Raw genomic sequence first — 19,096 nt, 5'->3', positions numbered from 1 at the left:
CGCTTATCCGCACCTCCACTACTGTAATATGGACTCTTCATGACATCACTATTTATTTCCTTAACTTCCAGGTCTTTCTACACAGCAAACCACTGACGTGACATATTCATTTAGCATCTCACCCATCTCCTGTCGTTCCATACATACACATCCTCTTTGTTCTGTAAGGGGCCCTATTCTCTCCCGAGTTATTATTTTGCCCTTAGTGTTGGTACAATCTCTTTGGATTCACTGAATGCTATTCACCAAAACTATTTCAAGCCCTGTTTTTGCCTTCCTGATTTCCTTCTAATTATACAACTACTGCTCTTATACACCTCACGGGATTCACTCCATTCCAGCTGTCAATAGCTGGCAAATACCTCCCTATTTTTCTTGACCAGAGCCTCAATTTCTCTAGTCCTGCCAATTTTGCAATTCTCACTAATTGGAACATACTGTCTCTGACATTCCGTTATCTCCCTCTATCTGTGAACAGTTTGCCGCAATCAATGTTTGAAAGTTTCTGCTTAATACCATCAAATTCTGGATCTTTACTACAATTTAGAACCTTCAATTTTAGTTTTGGTCCATCATTTTCCATAACTGTTTTCAAACTAATGGAATTATTATCACTTGCCCCAAAGTGTCCCACCGCTGACAGCTCAGTCATTAGCCCTGCCCTACTTCCCAAGACAAAGTCATGTTTTGCCATTTCTTTAAAGAGTTATAGATTCACAGAGATGTACAGCACAGAAACAGAGTCTTCAGTCCAACTCGTTCATGCCGACCGGATAGCCTAAACTAATCTAGTCCCATTTGTCAGCACTTGGCCCATATCGCTCTAAAGCTTTCATTCAAATATACCCATGTAAATGGCTTTTAAATGTTGGAATTGTATCAGCCTCCACCACTTCCTCTGGCACTTAATTCCACACACGCAGTAGTGGAAAGATTACCCCTTACTTCCCTTACAAATCTTTCCCCTCTCACTCTAAATCCATGCCCTCAAGTTCTGGACTCCCCCACCTCCACCTTGTCTATTTACCCCATCCATGCTTCTCATGATTTTATAAACTTCTATAAGGTCACCCCTCAGCCTCCAGACCTGCAGGGAAAACAGGTGCATCCACATATTGAATAAGAAAATTTTCTTGGACACACTAAGATTCCTCTCCATCCAATTCCTTAACACATTGGCATTTCCATTCTGTGTTTGGACAGTTAAAATCCCTTACTATTACAACAATATTAATCTTACAGCTATCGGATGTCTCCCTCCATGTTGCTTCCCAATTTCCCACTGTCTGTTTGAGGGCTTGTACAACAATCCCAATGAGGTAATCATCCTTTGCTTATTTCTTAGTTACCTACAGCACAGTCCTTAGCCCATTCCCCACCAAAGGTACAAAACCTGCCAATTTACCTGCTCTCTCCTCGGTATTCAAGGGCCCAACACAGCACCCAGGTGAAGCAGCACTTTACCTGCACTTCACACAGTCTAGTCTAGTTCATTCACTGCTCGCAATGTGGTCTCCTCTACACTGAGCAAACGAAGCATACACTGGGTGACCACTTTCCAGAACATCTAAGTTCTGCCACTTTAACACACTGCCCTGTTCTCTGGCCAACATCTCTGCTTTTCAAGCAACTTCTGTTTTTGTTTCTCATGCAATCCCCAGTAGACATGTTCCCATTAACACTGGCTGTTTAATGTCTACATGTCTTTCTGATATTGTGATAAAATCTGTTCCTCCAATGTCACTCCAGATGGAGCTAGTCCAGTCTCCTTTAGAATTCCTGGTTCCATGCTCTATGCCTCTGGTTAGACAGAACCCTTCACTGCTCTGATACACAGAGCTGATGGCTCCAGACACTGATCTAAAAGAAAGTATCATGTTTCCAGGGAGAGTCTCTTGGAATTAAGAGCAGGGATAGTCAGCATGGCTTTGCGCATGGCAAATCATGTCTCACGAACTTGATTGTGTTTATTGAAGAAGTAACAAAGAGGATTAATGAAGGCAGAGTGGTGGACGTGATCTATATGGACTTCACTGAGGCGTGCAACAAGGTTCACCATGGAGACTGATTAGCAAAGTTAGATCTCATCGAATACAAGGAGAACAACCCATTTGATATAGAACTGGATCGAAGGTAGAAGACAGAGGATGGCAGTAGAGGATTGTTTTTCAGACTGGAGGCCGGTGTCCAGTGGTTTGCCACAAGTATCTGTGCTTGGTCCACTACTTTTCATCATTTATATAAATGATTTGGATGTGAACATTGGAGGTAGAGTTAGTAAGTTTGCAGATGACACCAAAATTGGAGTGGAGTAGACAGTGAAAAAGGTTACCTCAGATTACAACAGGATCTTGATCAGACGGGCCAATGGCTGAGGAGTGGCAGATGAAGTTTAAGTTAGAGAAATGTGAGGTGTTGCATTTAGGAAAAGCAAATTAGTGCAGCACGTTTACTCTTAATGGTAAGGTCCTCGGGAGTGTTGCTGAACAAAGAGACCTTGGAATGCAGATTTAAAGTTCCTTGAAAGTCGACTCGCAGGTAGATAGGATACTGAAGAAAGCATTTGGTTCACTTTCCTTTATTGGTCAGAGTACTGAGTTTAGGAGTTCAGAGGTCATATTATAGCTGTACAGGACATTGTTTAGGTCACTTTTGGAATATTGTGTGCAATTCTGGTCTCCTTCCTATCGGAAGGATGCTGTAAAACATGAAAGGGTTCAGAAAAGATTTACAAGGATGTTGCCAGGGATGGAGGGCTTGAGCTGCAGGGAGAGGCTAAATAGTCTGGGGTTATTTTCTCTGGAGCATTGGAGGCTGAGGAGTGAATTTATGGAGGTTTATAAAATCGTGAAGTGCATGGATAGGATAAATATACAAGGTCTTTCCGCTAGTATGAGGAGTCCAGAACTAGATGACATAGGTTTAGGGTGAGAGGGGAAAGACATAAAAGGGACCCAAGAGGCAACTTTTTCACGCAGAGGGTAGTGCGTGTGTGGAATGAGCTGACTGAGGAAGTGGTGGATAATTGTACAATTACATCATTTAAAAGGCTTCTGGAAGGGTATTTGAATGGGAAGGGTTTAGAGGGATATGGGCCAATTGCTGGAAAATGGGACGGGATTATGTTAGCATAACCTGGTCGACGTGGACGAGCTGGACCAAAGGGTCTGTTTCTGTGCTCTACATCTCTTTGACTCTATAACTATCGATTTGAAGATGCCTTGGAACCCCTGCACAACTGGATTTATCATCAGGAAAATGAATATACATGTTTACCTGGGTGAATGGTGTGTATCATTTCTCTCCAGACTGTGTACTGTAAAGGGCCAGTGAACTGTCCGAGAGACAGAGAGCCATCAGCAGCTGAGAGTGTCTTCACCTCATCACTAATCCTGTAAACATTAAACAGGTGACATTAGAAATGGTGCTTCGTTAGAACATTTATGGAATAATTTAAATATTCAAGCTTTCAGCACTGTTCACGTTTGAGTGAATGGGCTAGAAAGTGAAATATTCATCTTATTTTTGTAACTGATCAAACAAGAATTTGATAATGAAAGGAAAACGTTTGGAAAACACCCAGGTCCAAAGAAAGGCCCGTGTCCCGATAACAGATTAGTTACTGGGACATCATACACCTCAGGAGATGGTATACATTTCCCCCATCCCCTTGCTGTATTATAAACAGAGCTTGTGGAACAGACACAAAAAACTTAAACAACTAAATGCCTCCTGTCTAACTGTGCAATATATGGGTCTCACAACCCTCTGAGAATCCTGCTCCTATACTTTCAGCCTCTTGACCATCTCTGATTTGTCTCTCTCCCCATTGGAGGTTGGACCTTCAACTGCCAAGACCCTCAGCTCTGGAATTGCCTCCAGAGCCTCTCCATTTCTCTATTCCTCTTTCCTCCTTTAAGATGCACTAAATCCTGCACTAATCATCTGGATTCATATATCGGTGTCATTTTGATTTTATTCACTTCCGAAAGCTCCTGTGAAACAGCTCGAGACGTTCGAGGTGCTCTTTAAACACAGAAAAGTATTGCAGTCAAAATGTTAAACAGCAAGTTTGTACTCTTTAAAGGCGAGAACAAAATGTATTTTAAACTCTCCCTTCTGACCGTCTGGGGTTGGTCAGGAGCCATGCAGGGACAGGAATGGCCATTCACTGGAAACGTGAGCCGACGGTCTCTCTCACGGTCAGAAGGAAGGTCAGGGTGACACAAACAGCCCAAATCAGGACAGTGATCACTTCCAGCCTGAGAACCAGGTCGCATCATTTACAGGCATCTTGTCATTGTTTACAATACTGCAGAACAGTTTTATAAAATCTAATAAGGTTTAAAATCTGTAACAAACTTTTTTTTAGAAAAACGCTTGTGTGTGAACCATAACTGGAGTTATTGCCGCCCAATAAATGACTCTTTAAAGCGGTCACAATAACCAGGAAATAACCCCATAATAACCTGTCACTAAATTGTTGAGCAAATTGTGCAGTTTCAGTAAAGAGCATGTCCTACCTTCTCTTGCAACAAGCTTCCTCCTGAAAGAAATGCATCACAAACAGTGAGGATGGCAGTAACAGATTTCAGGAGGAGACAGACAGGCTGCTGAAATGAACAGACACAACACGGAAGTGTAACGTGATACATTTTGGAAGGAAGATTGAGGAGAGGGTAAAGTAAATTGGATCTAACCATCAGTCCCGCTCACGGACACAGTGACTCTCACACTCCCACTGTACCAAACACACCCGTACACTCTCCACATGGAGCTGCAACAGGATTACAGTGGGAATTCCAAGAGATAATTAAACTTGGGGAACACGGAGCATGGAGATAATAACTAAGCAACTGTCAAGATCACCATCCATTCCTGAGAATAATGCATCAGACAGTGTACATGAGTTTAATTCAGTGACAGCATCGCAATAGTCCAGTCACAGATTGATTGAATTCTATATTTTCATGTAAAATTCTTTATTAATAAAACAATTAATACTTTTTTGTAACTGGGTGAAATTTCCATTACCTTACCTGGAATATAATCCCTCACCTTCAGAAATATCAGCTCGTCTTTCTGCTCCATCTGACTCTGCAACTTTGAGAGTTTCTCCTCAATAGAATGTAAATTCTCCTGAATCTCTCGAAGGTTTCTCTCCATTGGTTCTACAACCCTCTCCTCTTCTTCCCTGAGATCTCTGAGTAAACGCTGCTCTTTCTCAGTGAGAATCTGGTGCATTTTAGTGAACTCGGATGTGATGTGGGTCTGCAGACTACTCGCCTGTTCCTACCAAATGAAATGTGAAACCTCATTAATGTCCCGCGATAAAGGGAACAAAACTAACCCAGATCCCAGAAAATCAGCACAGGGAGAGCTCACCCTCACTTCGGAAATCTTCCGTTTCTGGGTCAGTTCCGTTTGGAGAACCGCCGATTTCTTCTCTGTGAGAGAATCTAAAGAAGATTTCAGCTTATTCTAAAATGGGGAGAGAAATTGCAGAGTTAGATGTGTTAGGTCAGGTGTTCGATATGTGATGAAACGCGCAGATTATAAAGTATTCTCTCTTTTACCTTGTGGATTTCAACAGCCTCATTTATCGGCAGGAAGTTGTGAGTTTTGTGTTCCCGGGAATCTCGACAAATCAGGCAGATCAATTTCTTGTCAGTTTCACAAAACAGCTTCAGATCTTCCTGATGTACCTCACAGTGAGGTTTACTTTCCTTCTCTTTCGGATCCAGCTTTAATTTTCGAGCCTCCTCGGCCAGATTCGCTAAGGCCCGATTTACCCTGAGGTTTCTTTCCGGAAACGAGCAGGGGATTTGAACTTGAACCCTGGACGGGAGGGTGAAGACACACAGAATGCTGTCCCTTGGGGAGGGGCAGAGAGAGACAGAGAGGGGGCGGGGTGGAGATGGGCGGGGAGCGAGTTATCCCTAAATTTTGCTGCAGACTGAACTCACTATTACAAGCCCATTACAAACCCGGTCTGGAGCAACCCGGTGTAAGATCCAGATCACTGAGCTGGGTTGTGTGAATGACTGTACCCGCTCACCCTCAAACACAAAGTATTAGATATCGAGATAATGAGATGACAGATACGGAGGCAGTTCCGGGGATCCGGTCTGTAAGTCTCTTACGTTTAAGTATCGTCTTTCACGACACGAAGAATTACCAAGGTAACAGTCACACAACACCAGGGTATCGTCCAACAGGTTTATCTGGAAGGACAAGCTTTCGCTGCTCCTTCGTCAGGGAGCTAGTGGGGCAGGATCACAGGGCACACAATTTTTTGTAAAAGAAGAAAATGTCACATAAATGTTGCGATGTACTGAACAAACCTAGATTGCTGTTAACTCTTTAATCACTTAAAATGGGTTGCAGGTTTCGGTCGATTAATATGCAAATTAATTGATTCAAGTCACAGTTCCGATATAACTTTAAGTTTTATTTTAAAAAGTGGCATCTCAGCTCAGACAATGCCTGAAAGGTGTGAGGTTAGAGTGTGTCTGTATTCCAACCAGGAGGCAGATTGATTTTGCTGCGGGAGCGGGGAGAGTGAGGAGCTGGGTGGGAGCGGTCGAATTGCGCTCTGGGAAGGCGAGTGAATAGATTTATTTGGGCTCAACCCTCCCATTCCTCCCCTCCACCCCACCGCCGGGCTCGCCTTCATTCTCCACACCCCTCTCTCTCGTACCATTTTTCAATCTCCTTTCCTTTCTCTCTCACCTTTCCTCCCTCCCCATCCATCCGCATTACACATCCTTCCTACTCATTCCTACACTCTCATCACTCACTGCACTCTTCCTCATTCACTCCCCTTTCCCTGACCCTCCCCTCCTCCAAACTCCCCCTTTTCAGGCTCACCTTATCTCGCCTCCACACTCATCCCACTCTCTTCATCGCTCACCCCTCACTCCCTGCGCCCCTCACTCTCCCTGGCCTCTCTCTGACGGTGTTATTTGATCTCTCCCCCAGCTCCAGCCTCTCTGACTCTGGATCCGAGCACAGCGCATCCCCGGCTCATCCTGTCTGAGGACCGGACCAGTGTGAGACTCGGAGACAAACGGAAGCCGCTCCCTGACTCCCCGGAGAGATTTGATCCCTGCGAATGAGTCCTGGGATCAGGGAGACACTGTGTGGCTGATTCGCGGAAGAGGTTTTTTCGCCGCCACCTCCCCCTCACTGACTCCCCTCTCCCCGAGTGTGAATCCCTGGAAGATCGGGGTTTTCCTGGACTATGAGGGTGGACAGGTGTCATTTTACAATGCAGACACAATGTCCCATCTCCACACTTTCACTGAGAGGGTCTTTCCCTTCTTCTGTCCGGGAGGGAATGACGGCGGGAAAAATTCCGCCCCTCTGACAAGCTGCGGGTTTCAAGGGCACTGACAGATCCATCCCATAATTTCACTCCGTCCCCCTGCCTCCTGCCAAATTTAAACTGATGGGGGAGGGGGGGATCTCAGTCACAGGTGTAGAGAGAAGCCAGGTTAACATTCCAGGAGTAAACCCTGTATCGGAACTGGGAACTGAAAGATCAGCAAGGAGCTGTGTAGGACTGGGGGAAAGAAGGAGGGGGAGAAAAGAAACAAGTAGAAGCTCAATTGTAGAGAGGGACTGACTGGGTAGTGAGCTGTGAGCTGCAGAAACCCAGGGACCTTCCTGCCTGTAATGTTGCGCCACAGGCGGGAGATGGCGCTACATGACCATGTTGGAGATGAATCAGTCAGTGGTTCTCAGACTGGGCTCAGGGGAGTCTTTCCAGGGGGGACACGAAATCATTTCTCCCGAGTGTGATTGAGGAACTAATGGGGTCTGAGTGATGAGGGATTGGAAGGGAAATTGCAACAGATGCCACGTTCTCTAAGTTACCAGAAGTTTGTCTTATTCTGGCATGGTGAGGTGAGTGTGAAGGTCCTTGATATCACAGCCACATTTCATCAATAAAAGTTAAAAAAAAACACACAACACCAGGTTATAGTCCAACAGGTTTAATTGGAAACACTAGCTTTCGGAGCACCGCTCCTTCATCTGTAATGTTGCTCCACAGGCGGGAGGTGGCGCTACATGACCGTGTTGGAGATGAATCAGTCAGTGGTTCTCAGACTGGGCTCAGGGGAGTCTTTCCAGGGGGGACACGAAATCATTTCTCCCGAGTGTGATTGAGGAACTAATGGGGTCTGAGTGATGAGGGATTGGAAGGGAAATTGCAACAGATGCCACGTTCTCTAAGTTACCAGAAGTTTGTCTTATTCTGGCATGGTGAGGTGAGTTGAAGGTCCTTGATATCACAGCCACATTTCATCAATAAAAGTTAAACAAAACACACAACACCAGGTTATAGTCCAACAGGTTTAATTGGAAACACTAGCTTTCGGAGCACCGCTCCTTCATCAGGGTGTCCAAATCATGACATTTCATCAAGTGTGGTAACAAGGAACCCTGGAGTCTGTGGCAATCAGGTGTGGAGGGAGACAAACGTTCCACTGGTTACCTGGCAAGGAGATGATGAACGTGAACATGAATGTCTTCAGTTGCTTCATAGTGACCTTCCCTCAGTAATAAAGTCAGATGTTTGTCTGCTGGATAACTGTGCAATCTTCAACACTATTCATGACTCTGCATATTCTGAAACATCACATGTACAAATGCAGCAAGACTTTGACCAATATTGAAGCTAGGGCTGACAGGTGTGAATTCAAAATTGTGCCACACAAATGCCGAGTCATGATCTTCTCCAACGAGAGTCAATCCAGCCACTGCCCATTGACATACAATGCCTTTATTGAATTCCCTGCTGACAGCAGCCCAGGGATTACCATTAACCAAATGTACAACTGGCCTCACCATATAAATGGAGTGGCTTTCAGATCAGGTCAGAGGCTCAGAATACTGTGTGAAGTCATGCACCTCCTGACTCCCAAAAGCTTGTCACTCATCTGCAAGGCACAAGCTAGGAATGTGATGGAATCCACCCCACTTGCCTGGGTGGGTGCAGCTCCAACAATACCCCAGTAGCTTGACACTATCCAGAACAAAGCAGGCCACCTGACTGGCCTACATCAACAAATACCCTGCTGCCTCCACAACCAATGCTCAGTCACAGCAGTGTGTACTATTGACAAGCTGAACTGCAGAAATTCACCAAAAAGCCTTGGACAGCACCTTACAAACCCACGACTGCTTCTATTTAAAATGGCAAAGCAGAAAATACATGGGAACACCACCACCTGAAAATTAGCTCCAAATCACTCACCAAACTGACTTGGAATCTTGTCACTGTTGCTGAGTGGAAACCCAAGAATTCGCTCCCTCAGGATATTGTGAGTCTACCTACAGCACATGCATTGCTGCGTTTCAAGAAGAGAGCTCACCAACTTCTCAAGGGCAATGAGGACGGCCCAGCAGGCAATACATTTGAACATTCAAACTTCCCAAATTCTCACCTTCTTCATAGTGATGGAGATTCTTGATTGTTATGGTTTTCAGCAGGGAAACTCTGAATTACCTTCGGTAGGATGGAATGGGAGGAGGAAAACCAGCTGCTGCTGTGATATTTGGCTCTCTTCAGTTTGGACTCAGGTAATGAGCAAGTGCTGCCTGGCCCAGTGAGTGTTTCCATCATTTTCGTGTTAATGTCTACAATTGTGATAAACCTGTCAATTTCACTTCACTGGAAATCTCATCATGCGGAAGCAATGTCCTTACATGGTAAAGTAACACTGACAAAGTTGACTAGATTTGCACAGGTCTATGAATATTGTTAGGGAAAAATAATGATTGCAGATGCTGGAAACCCAGAGTCTCAATTGGAGTGTTGCTGGAAAAGCACAGCAGTTCAGACAGCATCCGAGGAGCAGTAAAATTGACGTTTCCGGCAAAAGCCCTTCATCAGGAATACCACGAATATTGTTATTTATAGTTATAAATGTATAAATTATTATTTATTGTTAACATGTAAATATTGTCACACTAAGGTCAATATTATGTCATAAAATTGAATAGAAGGAAACTCATATGATGCTTTTAAAACAGTAAACAGGACTTTAGCCTTTCCAACATTTATGTGGTGTGAGACTGATTTGACTATCTGTATTGGATATGATGTGCAACTCATTGTATTGATCAGGGCATCCACACATAATATTTCTCCCCATGAGAATATTGGTGGAGCTAAAAAAATCATTTATTTCTGGTTTAATGTTCTTTCCCATCACTGTCCACTTCAGTGAAAATAACACCTAACTTACAAATATGATATGTAATTTTAGTGACAGCATGATAAAGTACACTGTACATGCAGCCTTTTCAAATTTCTATGTTATATTTTACTTGTGGTTGGGGAAGTGTGTCCTGATCACTGGTCTGCTTGGCACAGAGTTTTCAATCAAACATGCTGCAGCAAAACTGAACAAGAATCTATGTTTAAGAACAAAAGATGACAAGAATCAAAAGAATGATAGAGTCATTGAGGCAGCAAATCATCAAGTCGAAGAACACAGAAACAGCCCCTTTGGTTCAACTCATCCATGCCAACTAAGTTTCCCAAACTAACCTAGTCCCATTTGCCTGTGTTTGGTCCCTGTACATGTAAACATGTTCTCTTCATGCACCTGTTAAATATCTTCTAAATGTTCTAACTGTACTTGCATCTGTCACTTACTCTGACAGTCCACTGGCACATATGCACCACCTCCTGTGTGAAAAGTCTCCTTTTAAACCTTTCTCCTCTCACCTTAAAAGATATGCTTCTAGTTTTAAACTCCCATATCCACAGGATGACACTTTTGGTATTCACCTTAACTGTGCTCCTTGTGATATTATGAAACTCAACCTCCAATGCTCCAGTGAAAGAAGTCCCAGTCTATCCAGCCTCTGCTAATAATTCAAAACCTGCAGTCTCGGCAACTTACTTGTGAACCTTTTCTAAACCTTCTCCACTGTAGTCATATCCTTCCAAAAGCAGGGTGACTAAAACCATACACAGTCCTCCAAAAGTGACCTCATCAATGTTTTGTACAATTGCAACCTGCCATCCCAGTGCCTAAATTCAATAGTTTGAATACTTAAATACTTTCTTATGATTAAAAACAATAGTTAAACCCGTGCATTATTTTAGTTAATAGAACAGAAATTAACTGGCTAAATAGTCATAGAGAAAGTCAAGAAATGACTATGTAGCCCAAATGCTGAAGTGAGTTTGTTCAGAGTGGTCAGCTGTAACTCATGTTGATGATTCCCAGTTTGGTAAATTTCAACATTCAGCAGCAACAAACGAGGATAGCTGCAAATAAAGGCCAAGGTGTTTTGCCAAATCAAGGTTGGGAAAAAAGCAAAGTAAAGAATTGGGACAGTACAGGAATAAAAGATTATTCACACATCAATAATGTCATACAATCCAAAATGAGCAACAAAATGATAGAAGACTACTATTTTCATTTCAGATTCAAGTTTCAATACAGCCATTGCGTAGGCAAACTGCTATTGCATTCAACAAAATGGTGGCAGTAACTTGTAATGTGATTATCACATCAGAAATCCAGGCTAACCGCATCCAGAAATTTAATCATTTAACTTTGTAGTGGAAAATCTGACTGCAAGAATTAAAGAAGTAAAAAAAAAACAGGATAATTTGTCCAGATTTATGCCAGATTTAAGATGACTTCATGCCAATTGCACTCAAACACCTTGATGGGATCAATGGATCAGAAACATGACACAGGCCAACCATTTGATTTGATTTCTTGTCAAGTCTATTAATGACAAATGCAGTGAAAAATGTTATTTAATGTTGTCAATGATGGCCCTATCTTTAAACACAGAAAGTAAACCAAAGTGCAGAATATAAAACCAGAAAAATAAAACAATAAATTCATCTCATAAATTTATCTCAATAAAGTGAGGTGTCTTTGAAACAACTCCCCTTCTAGCTCAGACATGGACCTGGATATAAGCTCCTCCACCCCGATGCCTCGAGTCCCTGCTGCTAAACTGATGACATGACTGCAACCATACTTCACCACACCGTCACTGCTGGAACAAAGAATTGCCACACTCCAGCGCCATCTCGCCTCTACCAATGCTGCCGCCATGATTTCATGCTGAGCTCACCTATGAAGCCAGTGATGGTGCTGCAGGGACCTGGCCTGGATCCACACACATCACGGTCAATGCCTCAGCCATCTGGTGCCCAGGCCTAGCCATGGAGCTGGAGCCTTGGCTAAGCCTGTGAGTGCAGACTTGAGGGTTAAGCCCTGGGACTTTCTCTTCTCCCACCGGGTGACCTTGGGCTGATGTTTTCGTCTCAATCTCGCATTGCACCAGATGCTGTCTCCATTGTCATTTTTCAGCCTTGCCACATCTTTATCCACCGCTCCGCACAGGGTCCACTTGATGAGAGGGACAACAAAAGGTTTAACTGGATCCACAGAAATAACATGTGTGTGACAAATATTCTCTTGAAGTTGAACAATTTGTCAATTATTCACACAATATGCAATGTGCCGCAGCACTGATCTGTTTTATTTAAAACTAAACAATTCAATTTCTGTGCGTCGACCCTTAATCACAGTCATGCAGTTGTGTAGAAACATCAAATGCAAATCAGTTGGAACAGCTTGGCTGCCTATGTGTCTCAAAGCTGGGCAAACCTCACGTACAGCTCAATTAAGGATCTGCCCAGCCTCAAGAGTTAATTGATATGAACATAGAAACATACAAACCAGCAGTAGGAGCAGGCCGTTTTCTCCTTGACCCTGTTCTGCCATTCAGTAAAAATTAGGGCAGAGTTGACTGGAATTTCAGACCAGGAGCAGAATCAGGGCAATCAGTCCATCAAGTCTGCTATGCCATTCAATTGTGGATGATATATTTCTCAACTCCTGCATTCATTCACCTTCCTTCTCCACTCTCCTGCCTTCCCCATAACACTTGATGTCCCGACTCATCAGGAACCTGTCAATCACTGTCTTAAAATTACTCAATGACTTTGTCTCCACAACTTTCTGTGGCAATGAGTTCCACAGATTAACCACCCTTTGGCTGAATGCATACCTCCTCATCTGAGTTCTGAGGGGTCATCCCTTCACTCAGAGGCTGTGCCCTCATGTCTGAGTCTCTCCTCCTGGTGGAAACATCATTTCGAGGTTAGCTCTATCCAGGCATCACAGAATTATGTACAGTTCAATCAGACCCCCTCACGTCATTCTATACACTAATGAGTAAGGACCCAGAGTCCGCATACGGCAGGACATTCATCCCAGAATCATGCTTGTAAACCTCTGCTGGATCCCCTCCCCTTAGAGCTACTGAACAGTGGGATTTAGGAGTCCTCATTCATGAATCACAGAAAACTGGCATCGATTTCAGTGGGTGTTAGAGAAGCCAAATGAGATGTTGGTATTTATTTCAAAGATCATGGAAAATAAAATTAGGTCAGTTCTGTTAAAGGATTATAATGCACTCGCCAGATCACAGCTGGGTTACATGAATAGTTTTGGGCTCCTTATCTAAGGTAAGATTTACTGGCATTGAAGACAGTACAGAGAAGCTTCATTTTGCTGTTACCATGTTTGGAAGGACTGTCTTGAAAGAGGGGTTGAGTGATTCAGCCTGTGATCATTGGAATATAGAAGAATGAATTCCCTGTAAGCTGCTCATGTGCATGGCCACATGTGGGATTTCAGAACCTACCCACGCAGCAATGTCATCTGTTTGGACAGTCAATGAAAGGAGTGCCCTCGAGCTCCACGCCGTACAAGTCCAACAGCCATATAAACAACCCTGGAATACCAGATGCCTCCACAAACCAGAACAAAGTCCAGGCCTTTGAAGTTCACTACTTAGCCATGCAATCACTTCGAGCTCCAGCCAAGTTGTAATCACCGATGTTCATTGAAGCAGACTCTGGAAAGAGGAAGGAGTCAGGTCACATCATCCTCACTTGGGGAGTCAAGTCGCAAGCTGTAGGAATAGGGATTGGGAATCCTGGGGAGTTTGCAGTATTGTCTTATTCCTCCTTAAAAATAGTGAGGCAACTTCAACCTGAATGTGATGAATGAACTTGCCCAGGTGGCCCAAAACATTGAAGTGGTCAAATCACGAAGAAGGGCTCCATGCCCGAAACATCGATTCTCCTGCTCCTTGGATGCTGCCTGACCTGCTGCGCTTTTCCAGCAACACATTTTCAGCTCTGATCTCCAGCATCTGCCTCCTAAATCACTATGAACACAAGCTGGTACTAATATAAACAATCCCAACTTTATTAGGCAACAAGTTAGAATAAACTTTAATAGTAACATTCTGATTCCAATCCTATTTGACCCTTTAAGCTTACAATATTACCCAAGTCTCTTGTGGATTGACACAATTGCTTGCTCTCTGGCTTTGTCTTTGGGTCTGTAATGCTGTTCTCTCTCTCTCTGTTTCTCTCTCTCTCTCTCTCTGGATGGTCAGATGGTCTCGGCCTCTTGCCTTTGCTGGTCTCCTCAAAAGGTCTCCACAAGGTGTCAAGAGCTTGGTTTGCAGGTAAACTTTGTTTTGATACGTTTTTGGATAGTTTTCTGAAACATTCTCCATGTCTAGCGAATCAGTGACACTCGTTTAACAGTTTGAAACATTGTTAATCATTTGGATGGCTTCCTGCTGTTTGTTTCGTTGTGCAGCAGGACCCGGTGCCTCTCTGTCTGGGCCCTCCTTTGTTTGGTGGATAAATTGCTGGGGATATTCTGTTCAGAGTAACTGTTCCTTTTATATTATGCTAATATTATTAGCACCTGACTGCTGCATTTGCACTGCGTCCGTTGTCCATGTTTGCGACTTCAGAATTTTACTTGGCCAATGTGCCCAGAATCCCTTGCTGTTTGACCACACTGTCGATCAATTTGCCTTTTTACAACCAGGAGCCTATGACAACTGCCTTCCCAGCAGTGACCAAGAGAATCAAAACTGAGGCCTGGAAAGCAGGCAGCCATTCCAGAAGGAACTACCACACGCAAGTTACATAAGCTGCAAGTTACATTTCTTCTGAATCTGTTAAAGCTTTGTTTCAAATTGAAAAAGTCCACATGGGTGCTGTAAGTAGTTTACAAAACCAAAACAAACATGGAATTTCATAAATGTTCACTGAAAGTTTCTGGAGGAAATTGGGAAAAATATGAACAGAAGTAAGGCATTCAACACATTACGTGTGTTCAGGCACTTAGTGCTATCATGGGCTAATTGAACACTACAATGCTTCTCACACTCCCAATCATCATTTTCCCATACATAAATGATAATCTGAAAATTATCAATTTATTTTTATTAATCATATTTAAATCTAAGTGAAAATTAATTCTATTCATCTCCAGGAAAAGGGCCATCTCCATTTATATTTTGTAGATATCTATCCAAGAAACAACTTTCCTGCATATACCCTGGAACACTACAATGCTTCTCACACACCCAATCCCCATTTTCCCATACAAAAATGATAATCTGAAAATTATCAATTTATTTTTATTAATCATATTTAAATCTAAGTGAAAATTAATTCTATTCATCTCCAGGAAAAGGACCATCTCCATTTATATTTTGTAGATATCTATCCAAGAAACAACTTTCCTGCATATACCCTGTCACATTCAAATGGGATTATTTCTCAATATTCAAAATCCTGAAGAATACAAACCCAATTTTCTCATCTCTCTTCAAAAGACAATTCCACCATCCAGGAACAAGGAGAAAGTGAGGACTGCATATGCTGGAGAGTGAGAGTTGATAAAATGTGGTGCTGGAAAAAACAGAGCAGGTCAGGAAGCACGTCAGGCAGCATCAGGACTGCGGAGAGGGAAGTAGGCTGAGAAATAAATAGTGGTGGTGGGGCTGGGGAAAGGGAGGTGGGATAGCAATTGGTGGGGGAAGATTGGAGGTGATGGTGATATGTCGGCAAGAAGTGTTGAGCGGATAGTTGACAGGGAAAATGGACAGGTAAGTCAGGTCAGATACATCGGCAAGACGAGTTGAGTGGATAGTTGACAGGGAAAATGGACAGGTAAGTCAGGTCAAGAAGCAGAGTTGACTCGGAGTGTTGGATCTGGGATGGGGTAGGGGGAGGGGCGATTTGGAAACGGGTGATTTCATTGTTGAGGCCATGTGGTTCTTGGGTCTATGGGCCAAATGTGAGGTGATTGTCCTCCAGTGCTTGAGTGGCATTGTGTCGGTGGTGGAGGAGGCCCAAAATGGACGTGTCATCAGGAGAGTGGGAGGGGGAATTGAAGTGGATGGCCACAGGAAAGACCAGAGACAAACTGTTCCATGAGTTTGTGCTTGGTCTCTCTGGTGTAGAGCAGACTACTTTGAGAGTAGTAGTTGCAGTAAATAAGGTTTGAGGATATACAAATAAATCCCTGCTGGACTTTGCTTTGGATCTCACCACATACATTCAAGATATCATCCACACCATTCACCTCCTCCTTGACTTCCGATTTTCTGACCCCAAACCTCATCTTCACCGTGGGCATCTTGTCCATCTACACCGGCATTTCCCACAAGGAAAGCCCAAAAGCTCTTCTGCTGACCCAGCCATCCAATGACACTCTCTTTCGATTGGCAGAATTCGTCCTCATCTTTAACAACTTCGTCTTTCAATCCTCCCACTTCCGACAAACCAGAGGGGTGGCTATGGAAACCTGCATAGGTCTGAGCTTTGACTGCCTCTTTGTAGGGTAATAGAACAGTTCCTCATCCATAGCTACACTGGTACCATCCTGCACCTTTTCCTCCTCAACATCAATGACAATATCAATGTTGACTCTTTTGTTTCTCAGATGCTGCCTGACCTGTTGTGCTTTTTCCAGCACCAACTCCACCAAACAGGATACAAGACTGTCTCTATTCTCTCACTAGGGTCTTGAGCAGTTCATTCACTTTCCACCCTGATCTCAAATTCTCCTGGACCATCTCTGACCCCTACCTTCCCTTCCTGCACCTGTCCATCTCCAGTGACCAACTCAGCACTGATACCTAGTTCTCACATTCCACAATCCAGTGTATCATACTCCGCCAGTTTTGCACCTACAGTCAAATCCCACCAGCAACAATGTATTTCCCTCCCCATTCCTATTTGTATTCCGTAGGGACCATTCCCTCCACAACTCCCTGACAAGGGCCTACAATCCAAACCAAGCCCCTCTCTCAACTTGGAACTATTCCTTACCACTGAAAGTATGCAAAACCTGTGCCCATACCACTCACCAACCCATCGCCCCACCTCCATCCAAGGCCCTGAATGTCAATTCTGAATCTGGCAGAGATTTAGTTGTATATCCTTGAATTTAGTTTGTTGCAATGTTGCTCTTGATGTGGTCTCTTCCAACATTGCGTATACCGAGCTCAAACTCATAGAACAGTCCAGAGAAATTTCTGGTCCATACCCACCAACCAACCCCACCTTCCTGTGGCCATCCACTTCAACTCCCCCTCCCACTCTCCCGATGACATGTCCACTCTGAGCCTTCTCCACCGGCTACACAAGGCCACCTACAACTGGAGGAGGAACACCTTATCTTCTATCTCAGGAACCTACAACCACACAGTCTCAACATTGAAGTCACCAATTTATACATCTCCTCTCCCCCACCCCATCCTACAGCCTACCCTGCAACTCAGCTCCACCCTTTTGACCTGATTTACCTGTCCATCTATCTACCCTCCTGCCTGCTCCACACTTCCCACTGACCTATCATCGTCACCTCCTAACTTTGCCCACCTATCGCCATCCCACAACCAGTCCCACTCATCGATTTATTTCTCAGCCCACTTCACCCTCCACGTGCCTGAAGAAGGGTTATGCCCGAAACATTGACGCTGCTCCTAGATACTACCTGACCTGGTGTGCTTTTTCCAGCGCCATGCTTTATCAACCCCACCAAGCAGGACACAAGACTGTCTCTATCTATGGCAATATTATGTTGTACTTTTGTACTCAACAACTCTTGCAACAAGGGCTAACATTCTATTAATCAATCAAGCATTCTGCTGAGTTTGCAAGTTAGACTTCAGTGACTTATTAACACAGACTACATCCCTTTATACCTCTAGGCATTCCAAATTCTTACCAATTAAAACTAATCTGTTCATGTCTTTCGCCACCAAAGGGATAACTTCACAATTAATCATGTTATATTCCATCTTCTGTGCTTTTTTGTCAATTCAATAATCCTGTCCCAATCCTCCTAATCCTGCTTTATGCCTTTCTCCAACAAAAATTCTCACACTGCGTTGCATCGGTCACAACTTTTGAAATATTATGCTTGATACTCCCCTTGAAATAACTGATCAATGTTGTGAACTGCTGGGGTCCAATTACTAATCTTTGTGTCCCCCACTAGTCACAGCCTGACAATGTGAGAAAGCCCTATTTATTCCTACTCAGTCTGTCAAGCAATTCTGAATACACCTCAATATATTGCCTCCTGTTCAATATGCTTTTATTTTACTAAAACTATCTCCATTGGTGGATTTTGACAAAAGCCTCCAAGAAATATTAGGATATTGTTTCCATCTGCTCTCTTTTATCAATTTCATTCATAACATTTTTAAAACAAAATCCACAGCTTCATAAAAACTGATTTTCTATTCGTAAATCATGCAGTTTCCAAGTAGATCATTGTCATCCCAAGTGTCTGTTCCATCCTTTTCATTGATTCTAGCATTTTTCATACTACTGTAATGTTGTTTTACATAGATGTTTTGATTGAAAGGAAGGATTTTTATAAAATTACAAAATTACAGCAAAATTACAACACTAACATCAACAAGAGGAAAGTAACATTACTCTATATGAATATAACAGCGAAAGAGAAAAAATATACAAACAAAGCACAACTATACTCATGTGCAAAATAGGCAAATCAGTAAAGGTAATAAATAAATAAATAGAATGTCTCAGCACAGTAAAACATTAACTCCCAACCTCTGAGAGCACTAAGTTTTACACACAATTTTATTCAAAATTCTTCAAGGATATCAAGTGCACTGGATCAGACCATCACAGCTACACAAAACCCTGATTAAAATGGTCGATAAATCTACATCCAAATAGTCCAGA

General features: G+C 43.2%; 1 protein-coding gene across 1 annotated transcript in view; it reads right to left on the bottom strand.

The window, feature by feature from the left end:
• LOC122541550 (zinc-binding protein A33-like) overlaps nucleotides 1–8,311 on the bottom strand; it is a 14,802-nt gene extending 6,491 nt beyond the window's left edge. The window contains exons 1-6 of the mRNA XM_043678379.1: nucleotides 8,244–8,311; nucleotides 5,577–5,838; nucleotides 5,386–5,481; nucleotides 5,059–5,292; nucleotides 4,524–4,546; nucleotides 3,277–3,392 (exon numbers count right to left, since the gene is read on the bottom strand). Of these exons, the coding sequence (XP_043534314.1) occupies nucleotides 3,277–3,392; nucleotides 4,524–4,546; nucleotides 5,059–5,292; nucleotides 5,386–5,481; nucleotides 5,577–5,838; nucleotides 8,244–8,311 (799 nt within the window). The remainder of the gene's footprint in view (nucleotides 1–3,276; nucleotides 3,393–4,523; nucleotides 4,547–5,058; nucleotides 5,293–5,385; nucleotides 5,482–5,576; nucleotides 5,839–8,243) is intronic.
• Nucleotides 8,312–19,096: the final 10,785 nt, after the last annotated feature.

Source organism: Chiloscyllium plagiosum, chromosome 37 (assembly GCF_004010195.1).
Source record: "Chiloscyllium plagiosum isolate BGI_BamShark_2017 chromosome 37, ASM401019v2, whole genome shotgun sequence".
Lineage (NCBI taxonomy): Eukaryota > Metazoa > Chordata > Chondrichthyes > Orectolobiformes > Hemiscylliidae > Chiloscyllium > Chiloscyllium plagiosum.
The sequence above is the reverse complement of the archived record's forward strand: the minus strand, read 5'-3'. Positions and strand labels throughout refer to the sequence as shown.